Below are 22,542 nucleotides of genomic sequence, written 5' to 3' on the forward strand. Positions count from 1 at the left end.
TTCACTTTAATTTTGTTGAGGAAAAATCCAAATCCCCCAAATATATTATTTTACCAATATTTTTAAAGTTCAAAATCTAAACACAGAGACACTCTTAATCAATTAACATTATCTTTGTATATATGTCACACACTGAGAAAATAGAAAGTGGCTTATTTTTTATTCGACAGTGGAAACCTGTGGCTTCAAACCTGTCACTTAACACTCCTTGGTGACATTTAGATTGAGAGCTGCACAGTGGGCCCAGGCTCGGTCACTGCATATCTGCAGCCAGGTGTGCAATCAAGTCTTTGGCATCTTGCATGACGGAGGGTATTTCTGAGCCATTTTCAGTCACTTGTGTTCCAAACAAGAACATCTTCCTGTCATTTCCCACCTCAGACAATGCCAAAGCTTCGTGGATATCTGTAATACGATAGGCTGTTTCAAGATCCTTCATCCCGAATAGAAAAAGGAAAGGAAAAAACTAGTTATTTTGCAATCCTTTTGGATAGAAAAATGTATTACTCTCATTGCTCTCAATGATCCCACCTCCATTTTAATGTGGAGGATATTGTGACCCCATTATTATGACTTCAGTGGTTGTCCGAATATAAAGATTTTAATCAGCATTATACCAGCAATGGGGTGCCTGCCTGGCTTAGTTGGTAGAGCATGCAACTCTTGATCTTGGGGTCATGAGTTCAAGCCCCACACTGGATATAGCGATTACTTAAAAAAGAAAGAAAGGAAAAGAAAAGAAAAGAAAAGAAAAGAAAAGAAAAGAAAAGAAAAGAAAAGAAAAGAAAAGAAAAGAAAAGAAAAAACAGGTAGCAGGATTATACCAGTATTTATGAGCTATCATCAAAAAAAATTTTTGGAATGAAGTTAAGCCTTTATAACATCTTAATCAGTTTTCTAAGCACTGCAGTCAATCTGCTTTTTTTTTGTTTTTTTTCCATTTCTTTTTTATTTGCCCAAAATTAAATTCAATAGGATGAATTATTTTATTTTTTTTATTGAGGTATAGTTGACACACAATGTTACACTAGTTTTAGGTGTACAACATAGTAATTTGACAACTCAACGTGTTATTCAATGCTCACCACAAGTGTAGCTACCATCTGTCACCATACAATGCTATTACAATACCATTAATTACATTCCCTGTGCTGTATCTTTCATCACTGTGACTTATTTATTCTGTAACTGAAAACCTGTACCTCCTATTCCCCTTCATTCCTTTTTGCCCATCTCCTTGTATTTATGGGTCTATTTCTGCTTTTTGTATTTGTTCTTTTGTTGCTATATTCTGCATATAAGTGAAATCATATGGTATTCTTCTTTCTCTGTCTGACTCATTTCACTTAGCATAATGCCCTCTAGGTCATCCCTATTGTCACAAATGGCAAGATCTCATTCTTTTTTTATGGTAATATTCCAAAATATGTATGTATATACTACATCTTCTTTACTTGTTTACCTACAGATGGACACTTAGGTTGCTTCCATATCTTGATTATTGTAAATAATGCTGCAATAAACATAGGAGTGCATATACCTTTTCAAATTGGTGTTTTAGTTTTATTTCTTATTATTTATTTTTCAAACTTTTATTTACATTCTAGTTAGTTAACATATAGTGTAATATTGGTTTCAGGAGTACAATTTAGTGATTTATCACTTATATATATAACACCCAGTGCTCATCATAACAAGTGTCCTCCTTAATACCCATCACCCATTTAAGTGTTTAAGTTCTCTTTGGGTAAACACTCATAGTGGAATCACTGGATCATATGGTATTTCTGTTTTTAATTTTTTGATAACCTGGACCTGCCATACTGTTTCCACAGTGCTCGCACCAATTTATTTTCCTGCCAACAGTGCACAAGGGTCCTTTTTTCTCCACACCCTGACCAACACTTATTATTTCTTACAGTTTTGGTTCTAGTCATTCTGCCAGATGTGAGATGATATCTCAATGTGATTTTGATTTGTATTCCCTTGATTATGAGTGATGTTGAGCATATTTTCATGGGTCTGTTGGCTATTTGTATGTCTTCTTCAGAGAAATGTCTGTTCATGTCTTTTGCCTATGTTTTCATTGCATTATTTGTTTTTTGTGTGTGTTGAATTGTGTAAGTTCTTTATATATTTTGCATATAAAGTCCTCATCAAATATATCATTTGCAAATACCTTTTCCCAATCAGTATTTACCTTTTCATTTTGTTGATGGATTCCTTTGCTGTGTTGATGGGTTCTTTTTTATTCTGGTGTAGTCCCAATAGTTTATTTTGGCTTTTGTTTGCCTTGCCTCAGGAGACATATCTAGAAAAATGTTTCTGGTGGTATCTGGCTGGAATTTATTACATTTCTAAATGTTGGTCACCCCAATATAGTGCCTGCCTGAAACCAGAATTCATTTAGTTTTAGACCCCGCAGTGACTTTTTAAACAGTGTTAATGGATCCAGTAACATGTGGACAATGTCTTAAGTTAATAAATTCACTGACAGAATTGGAGAGGAAGAATATATATGAGGAGAGTGTTGGATAAAAAGGGGAGCTCTTTGTAATGATAAAAGCACATCAGGGATAGGGCTCAGTCAGTAGAGCATGCAACTCTTGATCTTGGGGTCATAAGTTTGAGCCCCCACGTTGGACATAGAGTTTACTTAAAAAAATAATAAATAAACTTAAAAAATAATAAATAAAATAAAAGTCACCATATGTTAAAAACAAAAAGCACATCAGGGATAAACCCCAGGTTTATTCCATACTTGCATAACTGTGCATTAATAGAATAGAGGCCATCACTCAAAAAGTAAAAATAGTAAGATGACTTTTTAAAAATCCTTATATAATAACTTGAACCAATGAGTCATCTAAAAGCATAGACTACTTTGGCAAACGAATATCAACAAAGATGCCTTAAGCTAAACCAAAGATGCCTTAATATCCAAAACTTAACTCAAATATCCAAATCTTTCATTACTAAGCCCCAGTAAAAGTTATAAATTTGACTGTTTAAAAATGGCTCTGTTTATTCAATTTGACGAAGATAAGAGATACAAACCACAAAGGAAAGCATTGATAAAATAGACTATTTGAAATGGAAAACTATACAGGTGAGAAAAATATATGCAAAATGAAAACAGATGTAGGGAGCTCAGTGGCTCCATCAAGGGTAATAATATTCACATTATGGGGATCCCAAAAGAACAGAGAGAAGAGGGGACAGAAAACTTATTCAAAGAAATAATAGCTGAAAACCTCCTTAATCTAGGCAAGAAAACAGATATTCAGATCCAAGAGGCACAGAGATCCCTCAATGAAATCAACCCAAGGAGGTCCACATCAAGAAACATAGTAATAAATATGGCAAAAAGTAGTGGTAAAGAGAGAATTTTAAAAGCAGCAAGAAAGAGGTGCCTAGGTGGCTCAGTTGGTTGAATGTCTGACTGTTGATTTCAGCTCGGGTCATGATCTCATGGTTCATGTGTTTGAACCCTGCAATGGACTTTGCGCTGACAGTGTGGAGCCTGCTTGGGATTCTCTGTTTCCCTCTCTCTCTGCCCCTCCCCTGCTTACATGCTCTCTCTCTCTCCTCTCTCTCTCATAAACAAATAAACATTAAGAAAAAATAAAAGCAGCAGAAGAAAAGAAGACAGTTACATACAAGGAAATCCCATAACGCTATCAGATTTTTCTGCAGAAACTTTGCAGGCCAGAAGGGAGCGGCATGATATATTCAAAGGGCTAAAAGGAAAAAAATCTGCAGCCAAGAATATTCTACCCAGCAAGGCTACCATTTAGAATAGGAGAGATAAAGAGTTTCTCCGATAAAAAAAGCTAAAACAGTTCATGACCACTGAACCAGTCTTACAAGAAATGTTAAAGGGGACTCTATTTAAGTGAAAAGACCGTAAGTAACAGTAAGAAAAGTAGGAAGCACAAAAGCAATACAAATAAGTATATATGTAAAAATCAGTCAAGGAATAAAAAAAATAAAAGGATGTAAAGTATGGTACCATATACCTAAAATGTGGGGAGAAGAGTAAAGAATGGTTTCAAACTGAAGTGACCATCAACTTATTATACAGAATGCTATATGTAGGTATTATATATAACATAATGGTAACCACAAATCAAAAATCAATAATAGATATGCAAAAATTAAAGAAAAAGAAATGTAAATATATCACTAAAGAAAGCCAGCAAACCGTGAGAGAAGAGAACAACAGAGGAAAGGATCAGAGAAGAGCTACAAAAACAACCCCAAAACAAGTAACAAAATGGCAATAAATACAAACCTATCAATAATTAGCATGAACTAAATGCTCTGATCAAAAGACACAGAGTGATGGAATAGATTAAAAAACAAGACCCATATATATACTGGCTACAAGAGATTCATTTCAGGGGTGCCTGGCTGGCTCTGTCAGTAGAGCACATGACTCTTGATTTTGGGGTCATGAGTTCAAGCCCCACATTGGATGTAGAGCTTACTTTAAAAATTTTAAAAAGAGACTCATTTTAGACCTAAAGACACATGCATACTGAAAAGTGAAGGGATGGAGAAATATTTATCATGCATATGGATGTCAAAAGAAAGCTGAGGTAGCAATACTTACATCTACTTACTGTAGACTTCATAAAGAATTTTTTTAAGTTTATTTATTTAGTTTGAAAGAGAGAGGGTGGGGAGGGGCAGAGAGAGAGGGGAGAGAGAGAATCCCAAGCATGCTCCGCGTTGTCAGTGTGGAGCCCAAACCGTGGCTTGAACTCAAAAACCGTGAGATCATAACCTGAGCCAAAATCAAAAGTTGGATGCTTAACTGATTGAACCACACAGGTGTCCAAAGACTGTAACAAGAGACAAAGAAGGACATGACATAATAATAAAGGGGACAATCCAACAAGAAGATATAACAATTGTAAATATTTATGCACCCAACATGAAATACCCAAATACATAAAACAGTTAATAACAAACATAAAGGAAATAATCAGTAGTAATATAATAATAAGGGGACTTTAACACCCCACTTACATCAATGGACAGATGATCCAAATAGAAAAGCAACAAGGAAACACTGGCTTTGAATGACACACTAGACTAGATGGATTTAACAGATATATTCAGAAAATTCCATCCTAAAACAGCAGAATACACATCCTTTTCAAGTGCACATGGAACATTCTCCAGAACAGATTACATATCAACCCACAAAACAAATCTCAACAAATACAAAAAGACTGAACTTAAACCATGCATCTTTTCTGACCACAACACTATGAAACTAGAAATGAACCATAAGAAAAAAACTGGAAAGAGCACAAATACATGGAGGATAAATAACATGCTAATAAACAATGAACAGGTCAACCAAGGAATAAAAATTACATGGAGAAAAATGAAAACAAAACCGCAATGGTCCAAAATCTTTGGGATACAACAAAAGTGGTTTTAAGAGGGAAGTTTATAGTAATACAAGTCTACCTCAAGAAGCAAGAAAATTCCCAGATAAACAACTTAACAATATACCTAAAAGAGCTACAAAAAGAAGATGAAACAAAACCTCAAACCAGCAGAAGGAAGGAAGTAATAAAGATTAGAGCAGAAATAAATGATATAGAAACTAAAAAAAAAAAAAAAAAAAAACCCAACAGAACAGATCAATGAAACTAGGAGCTGATTTTTTGAAAAGATCGACAAAATTGATAAACCTCTAGCTGGGTTCATCAAAAAATAAAAAATAAATAGAGAGAGAGAGCACTCAAAGGAGGAAAATCAGAAACAAAAAAGGAAAAATATCAACCAATACCACAGAAATACAAATGATTATAAAAGAATATAATTAAAAATTGTATGCCAACAAATTGGACAACCTACAAGAAATGGATAAATTCCTAGAAACATATAACCTCCCAAAACTGAATCCGAAAGAAAAATAAAGTTTGAACAGACCAATCTCCAGCAATTAAAATCAAATCAATAATCAAAAAACTCCCAACAAAAAAAAGTCCAGGACTAGAAGTCTTTGCAGGTGAATTCTACCAAACATTTAAAGAAGAGTTAATATCTGTTTTTCTTGAACTATTTCAGAAAATAGAAGAGGAAGAAAAACTTCCAAATTCATTCTATAAGGCCAGCATTACCCAACACCAAAACCAGAGCAAGACACCACAAAAAAGGAGAACTACAAGCCAATATCTCTGATGAACATAGATGCAAAAATCTGCAACAAAATATTAGCAAACTGAATCCAATAATATATTAAAAAAATTATTCACCATAATCAAGTAGGATTTATTCCTGGGATGCAAGAGTGGTTCAATATTTGCAAATCAATCAATGTGATACATCACAGCAATAAGAGAAAGGATAAAAACCATGTAATCATTTCAGTAGATGCAGAAAAAGCAGTGGACAAAGTGCAACATCCATTCATGATAACCCCTGCTCCCTCCACAAAGTAGTTTTAGAGAGAACATACCTCAACATAATAAAGGCCATATAATCATATGAAAAGCCCACAGCTAACATCATACTCAATGGGAAAAAACTGAGAGCTTCTCCCTTAAGGTCAGGAATAAGACAAGGATGGGGCACCTAGATGGCTCAGTCAGTTAAACATCTGACTTGGGCTCAGGTCATGATCTCAGAATTTGCGAATTTTGAGTGCCACTTCGGGTGAGCACGAGCCCCCCATCAGGTAAGCTTGAGCCCCGATTCGGGTGAACTTGAGCCCCAGTTTGGGTGAGCACAAGCCCCGCTTCAGGTGAACCCTGCTTCTCTCTCTCTCTTTCTCCCTCTCTCTCTCTCTGCTCCGTGCTCACTTGTGCCCCCCCCCCAAAACAAACAAATAAATAAATAAATCTTGGGGGAAAAAAGGAATAAGACAGGGATGTTCATTCTATAGTACTGGAAGTCCTAGCCACAGCAATCATCCAGGAAAAAGAAATAAAAGGCATCCAAATTGGTAAGGAAGAAGTAAAGCTTTCACTGTTTGCAGATGACATGATACTATACATAGAAAACCCAAAAGACTCCACCAAAAAACTGCTAGAACTGATAAATGAGTTCAGTAAAGTCACAGGATACAAAGTCAATGTACAGAAATCTGTTGCATTTCTTAGACACTAATAATGAAGCAGCAGAAAGAGAAATTAAGGAAACAATTCCATTTACAATTGCACCAAAAATAATAAAATACCTGGGAATAAACCTAACCAAGGAGGTAAAAGACCAGTACTCTGAAAACTATAAAACATTGGGGCACCTGGGTAGCTCAGTCAGTTAAGCGTCCAACTTCAGCTCAGGTCATGATCTCACAGTCCGTGAGTTTGAGCCCCGCGTCAGGCTCTGTGCTGACAGCTCAGAACCTGGAGCCTGCTTCGGATTCTGTGTATCCCTCTCTCTCTGCCCTTCCCCTGTTCATGCTCTGTCTCTCTCTGTCTCAAAAATAAATAAAAACATTTAAAAATTTTTTTAAAAAAAAGAAGACTATAAAACATTGATGAAAGAAACTGAAGACAACACAATGAAATGGAAGGACATCCCATGCTCATGTATTAGAAGAACACATATTGTTAAAATATCTATACTACTCAAAGCAATCTACACATTTAATGCAATCCCTATCATATACCACCAGCATTTTTCACAGAGCTAGACAAGACAATCCTAAAATGTGTATGTAACCACAAAAGACCCCATATAGCCAAAGCCATCTTGAAAAAGAAAAACCAAAGTAGAGGCAGCACAATTCCAGACATCAAGTTATACTACAAAACTGTAGTAATCAAAACAGTATGGTACTGGCACAAAAACAGAGATCAATAGAACAGAGTTAGAAAACCCAGAAATAAACTCACAATTATATGGTTAATCCATCTAAGACAAAAAAGGCAAGGATATGCAATGGGAAAAAGTGTCTTCAACAAATGGTGTTGGGAAAACTGGACAGCAACATGCAAAAGAATGAAACTGGACCATTTTCTTAAACAACACACAAAAACAAACTCAAAATGGATTAAGGACCTAAATGTGAGACCTGAAACCATAAAAATCCTAGAAGAGAGCACAGGCAATAATATCTCTGACATTGGCTGTAGCAACATCTTTCTAGATATTTCTGCTGAGGCAAGGGAAACAAAAGCAAAAATAAACTGTTGGGACTACATGAAAATAAAAAGCTTCTGCACAGCAAAACAAACAAACAAACAAACAAACAAACAAACAAACCAAAAACCAAAAACCGAACAAAAAACAAAAATTCCCTGAAAGCTAAAAACAAACGAAAACTAAAAAAAACTAAACAAGCAACAAAAATAAAAGACAACCTACTGAATGGGAGAAGTAACATATCTGATAAAGGGTTAGTATCCAAAATATATAAAAAAAACTTATGCAACTCAACACCAAGAAAAACAAATAATACAATTAAAAAATGGGCAGAACACGTGAACAGACATTTCTCCAAAGAAGACATACATATGGCCAAAAGACACATGAAAAGATGCTCAACACTACTCACCATCAGGCAAATGCAAATCAAAACCACAATATTACCTCACACCTGTCAGAATGGCTAAAATCAAAACCACAAGAAATAACAAGTGTTAGCGAAGATGTGGAGAAAAAGGAACCCTCATGCACTGTTGGTGGGGATGCAAACTGGTGCAGCCACTGTAGAAAATAGTATGGAGGTTCCTCAAAAGAATAAAAATAGAACTACCCCGGCACGTCTAGCTGGCTCAGTCAGTAGAGCATGCGACTCTTGATCTCAAGGTCGAGAGTTTGGTCCCCACACTGGGTATAGAGTTTACTTACAAAAAAAAAAAAAAAAAAAAGAACTACCCTATAATCCAGTAATCACACTACTGGGTAATTTCCCACCAAAATATAAAAATACCAATTACCCCTGTGTTTACTGCAGTATTATTTACAATTGTAAAACTATGAAAGCAACTCAAGTGTCCATCAATAGATGACAGGCTAAAGAAGATGTGGCATAAAGAATGTTCCATTGGGTGTGTGTATGTGTGTGTGTGTGTGTGTGTGTGTGTGTATTTATTATTATTATTATTATCATTGTTATTACTATTTAGCCATAAAAAGAATGAAATCTTGCCATTTGCAGAAACATGGATGGATCTAGAGAGCATAATGCTAAGTAAAATAAGCCAGTCAGAGAAAGAAAAATACCATATGTTTCACTCATATGTGGAATTTAAGATATGGAAGAAACAAAGGAAAGAAAAAGAGACATACCAAAAACCAGACTCTTAACTATAGAGAACAGTTACTAGAGGGGAGGTGGATGGGTGGGGGGATGGGTGAAATAGGTGAAGGGGATTAAAGAGTATACTTATCTTGATGAGCACTGAGTAACATATAGAACTACTGAATCACTACATTATACACCTGAAAGTAATATAACACTATTAACTATACTAGAATTAAAATAACAATTTTTAATGTGGTGGTTTAAAAAATAAATGGAAAGCTATGTATAAAAAAGAGAACCATAAGCAAAGTAAAATAATAGCCAGCAGGTTGCTGGAGAAGATATTTGTAATGCACAGAAGTAACAAAGGATTATTTTCTCAAAAGATATGAAAGATTTCTACAACTCAAATAGGAAAAGATGAACACCCTAATAGGAATTTGTGAAAAGATATTAAAAGACAATTCACAGACGTAGAAATTAGCTTCAAAGAATGAAACGAATTTGAAACTAATAACCAATGCACATCTGAAAAGATGTTCAAGCTCACTAGTAACTAAGGAAATGCAAATTAGAATAACGGGATAAAATTTCAGCCCCATCAGATTGGTAAAAATGAAAAAGTTTGACAATACCAAGTACTGAGAGGGATATGTAGCTGCAAAAACTGTCATATTCCGTTGGTGGAAGAATAAATTGGTGCAGTATCTTTGGGAAAAACAACTTGCTAAGTAAGATCTAGGAAAACCGAGTATGTACAAATCTGAAAAATCAGCAATTCCTCTTTAAAGTATATGCACTATGGGGCGCCTGGGTGGCGCAGTCGGTTAAGCGTCCGACTTCAGCCAGGTCACGATCTCGCGGTTCGTGAGTTCGAGCCCCGCGTCAGGCTCTGGGCTGATGGCTCAGAGCCTGGAGCCTGTTTCCGATTCTGTGTCTCCCTCTCTCTCTGCCCCTCCCCCGTTCATGCTCTGTCTCTCTCTATCCCAAAAATAAATAAACGTTGAAAAAAAAAATTAAAAAAAAAAAAAGTATATGCACTAGAGAAATGTTGATACGTATCTATAAGGAAACACATACATTGAGATTCACTGTAGCACTTTAAATACCAATAAAAAATTGGAAATAACCCAAATGCCCATTTTCTCTCTCTTCCTCTCTCTCTGCCCCTGCTACATGCATTCTCTCTCTCTCTCTCTCTCTCTCTCTCTCTCTCTCTCTCTCTCTCTCTCTCCCCCTCTCTCTCTCTCTCAAAAAAAAAAATTCTGAAGTAGCTTCTACACTGGACTGTAACATAGGATCCTACTTTAGGTCATCATTTGTAATTACTTAGTTTACTTTCATAAACATTCGCCCTTAGAAGCAGTGGGAGGATCAAGTTCTCTAATGATTGGCAACCTTAGCAATTGAGAGAGGGGCTTTAGTATTATAATGCTATAGATGTTCAATTTTTTAAAACTGATTTTATTATGGTAAAATACACATAACAAAATTTACCATTTTAACCATTTTTAAGTGTACACTTCAGTACAGTCACATTTTGTTCAACAATCCACCTCCAGAAGTCTTTTCACTTTGCAAAACTGAAACTCTCTACTCACAGCACAATAACTCCCCATTTCTCCCTCCCCCAACTCAAGGCAACCATCATCAATATAAACCTGTGTCCATTAAACAATAACTCCACCATCTCCTCTCCTCCCATTCCCTAGTAACCTCTAATCTACTATCTGTGTCTATGAATTTAACTACTCTAGGTACCTCGTAAAAGTGGGATCACACAGTGTTTGTTGTTTTGTGACTGGCTTCTTTCATTTACCACATTGTCCTCAAGGGTCATCCATGTAATAAAATGTACCAGAACTTCCTGTTTTAATGCTGAATGATATCCCATTGTGTGTATATATCACATTTTGTTTATCCATTCATCCATGGAATGGATGGTTTGCTTCTACCTTTTGGCATTGTGAATAATTCTGTGAATATGGATGTACAAGTATTTGTTTGAGTTCCCGCTTTCAATTCTTTTGAGTATGTACTCAGAAGTGGAATTGGTGGGTCATATGGGTGTTATATTTTTAATTTTTTAAGGAACTGCCATACTGTTTTCTATAGTGGCTGCACCATTTTACATTCCCAATGACACTATACAAGGGTTCCAATTTCTCCATGGTAGTTTAATATCTATAATGTATATGTGAGAAATAAATTCAGGTCAGGTTAATTCATCTAAAACAAACTATTTCTTTATATATGGTAGTCCCTCAAATATTTTGTTGAAACCAATTCAACCATCAGTAAATGTTTATTGAAATTAAATTCAACACATATTTTTTGAATTTCTACTATGTACAGTATACTAAGTATTCTGAGGGACACAAAGATGAATAATGGTCTTTATTCTCAAGGAGTTTATAATCCAGAAGATCTAATAAGTATAAACTAAACTGAATATACAGCATATTGTTAAATATCTAGCTATTAAAAGTAGACATTTCTATTTCTTTCATTGACAATAAAGCTATTGAATACCACTTATATTTGCACAGATTTTTACCTGTTTGTTTGCAAACACAACCAGAGGAAGGATTGGGTTTGTTCCAATTAATTGATGAAGGTGTTTCTTGGCTTCAGGTAATCTGTTGTGATCTGCTGAATCTACCACAAAGATCAGCAGCAATCCTCTGGACAGGTACATTTCCCAATAGGAACGGAAAGGTTCACTGCCGCCAACTATACAGAATAGTGGAGAAAGAAGACACCAAAAACATTGCAGAAGTGTCCACTGAGGTGCCAGAAAAGATACTTTTAGATATCTTTTAGATACTTTAGATACTTTTAGATACTTTTAGATACTTTAGATATCTTGGTGGGAATATTTACCCTCCACAAGTGGTTCAATCATTCTGGAACATAAAGGATCAGCATAAAGACAGTAGATACTACAGAGGATGCCTTCCGATCCGTAAACATAGCGACCCCAGGGGCCACAGCCATCCTATCTGTTAAACTCAGAAAATGGGAGTAGGCTACTAAAATAACTCAGGGTGGTGGGTTAAAACACACCTTCCTCTAAAATAAGTTTTAGATGGACTGAATTCACTGGCCAGCCTCATTTGCACAATCTTTTTCCTTTGTTAAAATCCCAGAACTAATTTCTCTCTTAACATTGCACTAAGAGTTAATATGATCCTGTGAACATTAAGGAATACTTGCCTCAGAAAAAAAATGCCTTTGGATTATTTCATTCTGCTGATTCTTTCCAGAAGAAACTTACTAGTAATGATAATAATATATATAGAGCGAACTTAGTTTTTGTTTTTCTCCTAGAAGAGAGGTTGGCAAACTATGGCCCACAGTTTAAATCTGGCCCAACGCCTATTTTTGTATAGCCCATGAAGAAAGAATGGATTTTACACTTTTAAATTTCAGGAAAAAAAAAGAAAGAATAACATTTCATAATATGAACATTATATCACATTTGGATTTCAGTGCCTACAAATAAAGCTTTATCAGAACACAGACATGTGGATTTGTTCACATATTGTCTGTGGCTGCTTCCACACTACAACAGAAGTTAGTAGTTTGAAGACCCCTGTTTTAGGAATTTAACAAAAACATTTAAAATACTACTGGGAAAGGGTCTTGATTTGCCTTTCTTTTGTTTTCCTTTTATAGAGCTAGGCTAATTCTGTAAAGTATTTCGTGTTATTAATTTTTTAAAAGAATGTTCTGTAATCTTCTAAGTTATTCACGTGGTTTTAACATACTTAATTTAAGCATGAATGAACATTTGGGTTGTTCTTTTTTTGTGTATGTGACGTCATGACATCTCATCTATATAGGGGATTTTTATCTTTTTTGTTATTAACTTCTAATTTAATTGCAATGTAGTCAAAGAACATGGTTTGTATGATGCCCCTTCTCTGAAAAATTTGTTAAGACTTGCTGTATGGTCCATGAAGTGGTCAATTTCGGTAAATGTTCCATGAGTATTTCAGAAGAACATGTATTTTAGATTTGGGATGTAGCTAAAATTGTCTAATTGGACAATCTTATATTGTCCATTGGATGAAACTTGTTGATTATGTTCAAATTTTGTGTATCTTTTCTGATTTTTTCTAGTTTTGATCCTATTAATAATCGACAATATGTTGAAGTCCCTCACTCCAATGGTAGCGTATGTCCTTTTCTCCCCCTGGTTGGAATCTTCCTCTCTTTTCCTCCCTTCCTTCCTTTCTTTTCACGTTTCATACTTTGAGACTATTTTCTTAGCTATATATTTGGTTAAAGTTATTATTTCTCCTATAGCTTCTTAATAAATTGAAAACTCTATTCCTAATAATGTTGTTAGCTGAAAGATCTGCCTACACATTTACCAATTTCTTGGCCCACATTTTCTTTTTGTAACTGGCTGAAAGCAAAAAGAAAAGGTGATGGCAGTAATCTAAGTAAGAGACAGTATAGGTTCCAACTCAAATAGGTGCAGTACGAAAGGATATAACTGATGAATTCAGGATTTGTTTTAGAGGTAGAAAAATTCATAGTGTTTTATTTGTGGACTAGAGGTGAGGCTGCATAAGGAGAAATCAAGGGTGACCCCTAGTTTTCCGGCTTGAGCAACATGATAGGTGAGGGGCCATTTACTGACCAGTAGATTATAGGGAAAGGAACAGATATGGAGATAAATCAAGCACTTAGTTTTGACCATTTTAGGTTTGAGAGGCCAATTAGATATCTAGGTGGAAAGGTCAGGTGACATCTGGATATGTTTGGGCTGGATGGATAAATCTGGGATTCATTAGCAGAGGGATGATATTTAAGGCCAATAGGATGGATGAAATCATCCAAGGAGAGAGTGTAAAGAGAAGAGAATCTATGCAACTTTGGGGAACAGCAATATTTAGAGAAGCGGTGACTCCAGAATTACTTTAGAGTAGAGACTTCTGGGCTGCCATCTGGTTACAAAAAGAGGTTTAAGGCTTGTTTATAGTTGCATTTGCAGAGAAGGAAGTACACTTTATTTGCCTAGACTGCATGTTTATTAGAGGTAGTAAGGGAGGAGAGAGGCTGTTACAGGAGGGGGTGCTATAACTTTCCTTTCAGCTTCCTCTTATACCAGCACTGTAAAATGGAGAAAATAAAAAGAAAAGAAAGTGATTCCCCCTGTCCCTCCACTGCATATTAAACTATATATGCATTCTAAAAGTATAGGAAAATCTGACCCAGTGTTACTTTTCATACAGATGCAATGTTGCTAATAGTATGTCTGGCTTATGGTATAACAAAATGAACCTCTCCTGTTTACTAATAAGAAAGAGGGCTTACTCTCTAGGAATTCCATTTGGCTATCTTCAGTGTTGATGCATACTGCATTGAAACCTTGGGTGGGTGCCACACTGTGCTGGACTTTGTTTAAAGCTAGAGAGTGGAGAACACTGGTCTTTCCTGCTCCGTCCAGGCCCAACACAAGGATCTGCTTATTTTTTTCCTGTGAAAAAAAAAAAGACAAAACAATAAACCCATGTGACCAGGGCCTCGTTTTCCTGGCTCCTGGCAGTGTGCCTGCCTGTGGTAGGACCCGATGATAATTGTGGAACTGTAAACCAGAGCAAAGCTTCACAAAAAATTTAATATATCTAGGGGAACCCTGCTGAGCTCAGTTGGTAGAGGACAGGACTCTCAGTCTTGGGGTCGTGAGTTCAAGCCCCACGCTGGGTGTAGAGTTTACTTAAAAAAATTAATATGTCTAGAACAAACTGTGCCAATCAGTTTGTTTTTTATAATCTGCTATTAGTTATGTGGTATTAATCACACCACACCCTTCCATCCCCCAACTCCTGGTCAATCTATCAAATATAGACTTTATGTAGATCAGGATTTATAGGAAGTGCCGTAGATCACAGGATCAATTTTCACACTTCATTTTGCTTCTTGAGTTCATGTCCACTGGGGATTGCACCAGAATTCAGTCTGTTTGAGATCTAGGGATCTCAATGGTTCATGTACTGACTGTGCCATTCAGCAAGTAAGCATCTAAGTTTTCTTACTACGGATCTGTTTTGTTTTCCCAATTGGATCACTAGATTAGACGACTTTAGAGCAAAGTTCCCTTCTTATACTCTTTAAGATAAGTATTATGATTAAATGAAAAGGCTAAGGTTATAGAAATTGTTAAACCAGTTCCAGGGGTGCCTGGGTGGCTCAGTCGGTTAAGCGTCCGACTTCGGCTCAGGTCATGATCTCGCAGTCCATGAGTTCGAGCCCTGCGTCGGGCTCTGTGCTGACAGCTCAGAGCCTGGAGCCTGTTTCAGATTCTGTGTCTCCCTCTCCCTGACCCTCCCCCGTTCATGCTTTGTCTCTCTCTGTCTCAAAAATAAATAAACGTTAAAAAAAATTTTTTTTAAATATTAAAAAAAAAACGGTTCCAATCACAAACATTTATTTTAAAACCTGACATTAAAACCTGTTGAACTTGACACAAACTTTAGAAAGAAGCATTCCACCAACATACCAGCCTTAAAAATTTTTATGACAAGTGACTGAGAGACAAGCATTGCAGACTGGTATGAAGACAAAGTTAAGAGTGCTCATAAAAGTGGCTATTAGGGTGCAAAATTTAATGTGATCAGTAGTAAATGACCAACAATACTGCAAGATTGCTTATAAGAATTCAATTCTATTTCCCAAACAGCCTGCTGAAGAAGTTTCTCATGCACAAAAACACCAGTAATTGTCTTCAATGGCACTGGTGTGGAAATAATAATCATTTACATTTGTACTCAAATACTAAATGTTGACATTAGATTTAGACTGGGTTTCTGGAAAAAAAGTGAATTTTTTTCACTGTTCCTATTTTTCTTTTTTTAAAAAATAAGATCTATGTGAAAGTAAGATGTTTTAAGATCTGATCTAATAGGGTCTTGTACAGAGCATGATTTATCAAAACTGTCTCCTGAATACCAGAATTAGACAAATACATGTTGGGGCGCCTGGGTGGCTCAGTCAGTTGAGCGACCAACTTCTGCTCAGGTCATGATCTCACGGTTTGTGGGTTCAAGCTGGCAAGGGTTCTGCACTCAGAGCCGGGAGTCTGTTTAGGATTCTGTGACTCCCTCTTTCTCTTCCCCTCCCCCACTCACGCTCTGTCTCTGTCTCTCTCAAAAATGAATAAACATTTTTAAAAATTTTAAAAAGAAGACGAAGTACATGTTTTTGGAGTTAATTCTTGATGGCTTTTATAGCAAATAGTATTTCCATAGTTATTTCCTACCTTCATTCATGTTGCCTCACATCTGCATCTAAATGTTATAGTGTCATTCTGGGAGTGTCATGGTAAGGAATAAATGGCTGTAGGGTGTGGATTGTGTCTCCCTTATTGCCTCCACAAATGGCCCCATGCTCAAGGCTACCCCAACATATTTCATCAATTCCAAGATGCATTTTTCCCTCCCACATTTTAACATCTCTGAAATGAGGATTTTACAATTCATGGTATGTCATGTTTTGATTGGCAGCATTTTTTTTTTCTTTCTCAGTGGTACTAAATTAATGGTATCTGAGATCCTATGGAAGTGTAAATTAAAACAGTTCCCAACTCTTTCCAACCACATCACTGTCCCTACGCCCATCCTTTCTAGAAATTCAGCAGTCACTGACGCTTTACATTTTACCTTATTTTAGCAAAATGCATGCTAAAATACATGCTTCCTCATGTTTATCTAATCTCTTAAGGAAAGCTGGGATTAATGTAAACCAAGAGTTCGGACACAATTTGTGATTTTGAACACCTCTGTTCCCTATCAAAAGTCATTCCGTTTATATTTGGATCTATAATAGTCTGTGTTTTACCAGAGATCAAATCTCAGTTAATAATTCAAATTGTTTAGAACCAGAAAAGCGCCTGTGAGCTCAGGAACTCCAGGAACAGAAGTCCATTGAGCTGGGCTTAATGCTTGCTTTTCCTTTTTATCCTACCCGCCCCCCCCCCCCTCAATTTTTTAACTGTGGCAAAATTCACATAAAATTTACCATCTTAACCATTATTAAGCATACAATTCAGTGGTATTAACTACATTCATAATGCTGTTCATCTTGCAAAACTCAAACTCGGTAGTCATGACTAGCTCCCCACTCTCCCAGCCCTCAGCCCCAGGCAATCATCAGTTCTACTCTATATGATTTTGACCACTCTAGGTACCTCATATAAGTAGAATCATAGGTATTTGTTCTTTTGTGATTGCAGCGCCTGGTTTCTGAGACCTCTCAGTTAAAACTTTGTGACCATCCCTTCTGGGCGCTAGTAGTTTGAAAACAATTTTTATTGTAACCACGGAGAAGGTCTAGCCCTAAAACACACCCTGCACGAATTCAGGGACCCTACACTTTCTGACAAAGAACGTGTTCAACGGGAAGGACTAGGTTGGAGAGCCCGCGCGCGGCGAGGGTTCGGGTCTGGTTTCTGTGCTGTAGGCGGCGGGTGCGCCAGTGCTGAGCGCTGGACGGAGATGGGGCCCAAGAAGGGCTGTTCCGGCCCCGTGAAGACCAACCAGGACCTCTTCTTCCTCAACGCTAGACCCGAAGAGGGGTGGGGCGCGCGGCAGGGTTAGTTAGCCGTCAGGGTGAGGCAGGTGACGGGGGAAAAGGGGTAGCGATGGGTGCGGCGAAGCTTGGCACACCCCCTCCCATCCACAGATTAAAATGCCCAAGGAGACCGGATTCCCTCCCCCCGGTCGGGGCCTCGGACTAACAGAGCCAGCGGCGCTCCGGCCTGACCGCCAATAATGGCCTTGGGGAGCGGGTCCGAGGCACCGGCCCCTTACCAGAGGCTCCAGCGGGGGCTTCGTCAAGGCGTTGTTATCCTTCTTCTCTTTGTCTTTTCCCTCAAGTTGTTCCTTCTCTTTCTCGGTCTCCCGCTCTTTCTTTTCCTCCTCTCTACACTTATTTTTCTCCTCCTTCCCTGTCTCTTTCCCCTTCTTTTCTTTTCCCTTAATTTTCTCCTTCTCCACCTCCTTTTTCTCTTTCTCCTCCTTTCCTTTTTCCCGAATTTTTTCTTTCTCTGGCTCCTTCCCCTTCTTCTTCCCCTTCCCCCTCTCCATCTCCACCGTCCTAATTTCTTTCCCTCCTTCCGCGCGCCCGCGCGCTGGAGCCTGGGTTCTGGATCCCGGCAGGTGTGGCCCCCGAGGCGGACGCAGGGTAGGGAGGACGTAGGTCCACGCAGCGTAGACAACACCCGCGGTCACTGTGCGGCCAGGGCCAGTCTCCCGGCGCGTAGGCTGCCGCCGGGCATCTCGCGCCCACTAGCGGGGTCCGCCGCGCAGCAGATTCGCCGAACCAGTGGCTGGGGGAGGGGAGGAGATGGCCGGGAAGCTAGGGGAAGCTTTAAACCCAGAGGAGTGGGGAGGACCAGCCACGGGAGTTGGGAGACCCGTGGGGCCGATCATCTGCATAGGAAAAGCCTCCACCCTACCATCCCATCCGCGACACTTCCTCGGCAAGTCGCACTATGGCAGGATTCCCTTATGCTGGGACACAGTGTCTCAGAAAAGCCTTCCAAGCTGGCCCAGATTCCAGCGTCTCACCTCTACCTCACCACTCCAGAGTAGCCCGGCCTAAGGCCTAAGTGTCTCCCGTCGGGAGATCGCTTAAGGGAACCAGCGTCCCAGCAGATTCCGTGCCTCTCCAAGCCAGTAACCATAAGCCTGAAAAGTCAAGTTTTTATCTTCCCGGCCCCCTGTTAACTACACTAGGAGTGTCCAGAGGCTGCTATCCAGGATGCTTAAGGAAAGAGAAAGTGAACGGTTCCCTTGTTTTAAATTCCTGACACATGTCGCCTAAAAAAGAATTCTGAAGATTAAATTAGTAGTCAGCCAGGATCACGGATACCAGTAATGCTGGGTATTAAAACTACAACTAAACAAAAATAGTCGCCCACAGTTATATATAGCAAATTAGGTACCACCTGGGCTTTTCAAAGGTGGTGTAATGTTTTTTAAACTGGTTTAAAAGCATATGGATGGTTTTTATTATTTTGCTTTAATGTTTGAGAGAAAGTGAGAGCACAAGGGGGTAAGGGGTAGAAAGGGAGAAAGAATCCTATGCTCAGCCCAGGCTCAGCTTGCAAAGCCTGATGCTACGCTAGCTCTCAATATGGAGATCATGATCTAAGCCTGACCTAAGCAGAAATCAATTCAGATGCTTAACTGAGCCACCCAGGCAACACTTATTTCGTTAAACTGCATTCAAAAACATATTTCACAATCCAACAAAATAATCAATGCAATAAACTGACTTTCCTTCATCAGATCTACTGTTCAAATAGGCTTATAAGGAACAGTGAATGAAAGGCAGGTTCCAGGTTTGAGTAATGCAACAGTTTTTCAGGTTAGCAGTTTCCACTCAGCCTTGAAAATGCTGTGCTTAATAACTTAAAAAATGTTTACTACTCAATTTGTTTATATACTGGAAGGTAAAACTGGGTTCTTCCAGTCCCATCAGATTAGTTTTGTAGCTTTCTGGGAGGGGCAAGAAACAATTTTAGATATTCAGCCTAAAAAATTCTTCATATACCAACCAGAAGTCCCCATAAAATGCCAAGACCCATAACACCTTAATCCATACTCACTGCTAGAATCTTTTATTTTAAAATGTACCACAGTGAATGGATGTATCCATATTGTCTTTTATAAATGTACACACACATACACACACACACACACACACATATATATATATACACAAAGTATATATGTCATTGGTTAAAGACCTGTCCAAAAGAAGAAACAATTACTAGAAATTTAATGTAGATGTTTACACTTCATTTGACAATTATAATTTATTTAAACTGAGGTTTCAGTTGCTTAGTAATGGCTGGTAATGACAATGACTAGCAATTACAGTGACTAAGTAGAGAAATGTAAATTTCACTTTTTGGTGCATTGGGTCAAAATTTTCAACAATGGATAATTTTCAACAAAATTCTGTAGCTCAGTTAACCTAAAAATGATTATCCTTCACCACAGAAATTTAATGGATTCCTAAATAACAAATTTACTAACAATTATTCCTGTAATGGGGTATATATTCAGAAGGAATAAGTACATCACTCTTACCAAGAGTATTCTCTGAGCTCAAAAAGTATTATGCCATAATAAATCATTCATATATGAGGGTCTCTTGTTTAGATGTTACTGCAGATTCTGATTATGCTAAACAGAAAGGCAGCACCACATTTCTTACTTTTGTAAAGGAGGAAGAAAACCTTTTAAAAATCTCTTTGAGGAAGTTTTGATATTTTCAGAGTCAAACACAGCAGCACTTTATTAATAAGGACAAAGTAATATGATCATAAAGAAATACTCAAAGTCTAGATTCAATGCTATCTTGGGCAGCACAAAATGAATACTCACAAGGGTGGGCATCCCAGTGTGTCTGTCTCACAGGTTCAATGGGAAAGTGGCTTATAGGTGAGGAAAGACCAGAGCAACACTGACACCAGACTGACTGTATAATACTTCATTACTTTGAGAAGGGTAATGAATGCATGTACTCTGAATGATGAAGGGGAGTCATTTCAGTATCTATTAACTGGGCCAAACAGTTCTGTTAAGGTCTAATACTGCCTGCTACTGAACTCTGGTGGATTTTCTCTCTACCTCAGAGGTCAATGTTTGAGCTCTTGACAGGGCCATTAAATCTTTCTGACTGAAACAGTCCAAACCCATCTAACCTCAGAACCACTGAGTCTAGGAGTCAACTTCTTACAACATTGATACATTTGCTTGAGTTCTTTAATGGTGATAAATCAGCATAATGTTATCATAATCTGAAAACAATACTGGGGTGCAAAGAAGTCTTAATTTATATATATGTGTGTGTACTTGTGTATACATATGTACATATACACACCCACACACTTTTCATTACTATATATATATATATATATATATATATATATAAAACATATATAGTATATGTAGTATCCCATATTCCAGTATCACATAACAGAGAATTTATAGTTAGAATTAATCATGACATTTACTTTAGTTTTCCTGTGGCCACTTATGTAATGAAGTGAAGAACACCAGTGTATTAATAAGGTCCCTTTTTATCACATGATATTTCTAAGCAGTTATTTATTTGGAATGCTAAGAAGATTCCACTTTCAGTCTCCTAAGGCCTCCTAAGACATAATTTAAAATGGGCTTTGGTAGGAACAAGTATCTTCAGACTCTAGTTGAAACAGAAGTAGTTTCTGTTTAAATCCTAGGAAACTTTGGATAACATGCCTTGTTTGTGAAACTGAAAAAACACCAGATCAGCACACAAAGAGAAAGGATGCAACAGAGATCAAGGTGGGAAAATGCCCCATTATTTTGAGGGCTTATCATCTGTGCAAAGCTAGGTAGTACAAGTAGGCTAAGTCTGACTAGGCAGAGTCTGAGGAAGATGTTTTCCTGTTTGATGCATGAGAAAATAATTTTATGAAAATGTGGGGGATGGGTGAGGGAGGAACTCTGTGTTTCTTGCTGTGTTACCTTTATTATGTTCCTAGTGTCAGTGAGACTAAAAATAGCCTGGAAACAAGAATGTTCCAATCACCAGCCACCTTTTCCACCTTTCTTCTTTTTCTGTTGCTGTTTCTTTTTTGTTGCTGGAGCCCCTGCAGGTTTCTGGTGTCTTGGGGGTATGATATTACTTGTAGATGCAGCCGATGTTGCTGCACTGCCAGGTCGTGGGGAGGTGGGTGGGCTGCTCACAGTCTTACTGGCATCCCTAAAATCATCAGATCAGGAAGTGTTGGTCATTCATATATTCAACAAAAGAAAAGGCTATAAAAACACATTATTCTTAACAATCTTCCACATATATTCTATTTCTTTCTTTTTTTTTTTTTTTTTTATTATTCTATTTCTTTTAAAGGGGGATTCCCAACTCCCTATCCATTTTTCTTTTGAATACAATTTTTACTGCTTCATAATTACAGAAAAAGTAATATATGGTTCATGCCAATTTTTAGAAAGCTTAGAAAAGAAAAAAATTTAAATGACCTATAATCTTACAATGTAGAAATAACTTATTTAGTAACATTTTTAATAACTTCTTTCTAGTCATCTTACTTATAGTATCTGTTTATCTACATATTCAGTTGAATGACAAGTGTATTTAGAGCTTCCGTTTGAAGATACCGAATCCTAACATTTATAATACAATTCTACAATCCTAGTATTTACAATATAATCAAATCAGAAACACATTTTCTTTTCTTTCCATAAGTATATTATAAAACATTTATTAAACATATCTGACTGTACTTCTTAACTTAA

General features: G+C 37.4%; 2 protein-coding genes across 2 annotated transcripts in view; both read right to left on the reverse strand.

The window, feature by feature from the left end:
* Positions 1-141: 141 nt before the first annotated feature.
* ARL9 (ARF like GTPase 9) lies at positions 142-18,767 on the reverse strand. The gene is made up of 4 exons (XM_025922280.2): positions 18,040-18,767; positions 14,546-14,708; positions 11,775-11,950; positions 142-433 (listed from the first exon to the last, which is right to left on the reverse strand). Exons 1-4 carry the CDS (start codon positions 18,313-18,315, stop codon positions 254-256), a joined length of 795 nt encoding a protein of 264 aa, XP_025778065.1. The 5' UTR covers positions 18,316-18,767; the 3' UTR covers positions 142-253.
* Positions 18,768-19,830: 1,063 nt separating this feature from the next.
* The window catches only part of SRP72 (signal recognition particle 72), a 29,906-nt gene continuing 27,194 nt past the window's right edge, over positions 19,831-22,542 (reverse strand). The window contains exon 19 of the mRNA XM_025921421.2: positions 19,831-21,991. Within this exon, the coding sequence (XP_025777206.1) occupies positions 21,814-21,991 (178 nt within the window). The 3' untranslated portion in view covers positions 19,831-21,813. The remainder of the gene's footprint in view (positions 21,992-22,542) is intronic.

Source organism: Puma concolor, chromosome B1 (assembly GCF_028749965.1).
Source record: "Puma concolor isolate L17-30 chromosome B1, mPumCon1.1.hap2, whole genome shotgun sequence".
NCBI classification, from domain to species: Eukaryota; Metazoa; Chordata; class Mammalia; order Carnivora; family Felidae; genus Puma; species Puma concolor.

What these genes read in the sequence shown, in the direction of transcription:
- ARL9 (XM_025922280.2), bottom strand. Translation starts at nt 18,315, where the DNA reads ATGGAGAGGGGGAAGGGGAAGAAGAAGGGGAAGGAGCCAGAGAAAGAA. An exon ending in AGCCCCCGCTGGAGCCTCTG is followed by an intron (nt 14,709 to 18,039) that starts GTAAGGGGCCGG and finishes TTTTTTTCACAG; the next exon opens with GAAAAAAATAAGCAGATCCT. An exon ending in CCAAATGGAATTCCTAGAGA is followed by an intron (nt 11,951 to 14,545) that starts GTAAGCCCTCTT and finishes TATTCTGTATAG; the next exon opens with TTGGCGGCAGTGAACCTTTC.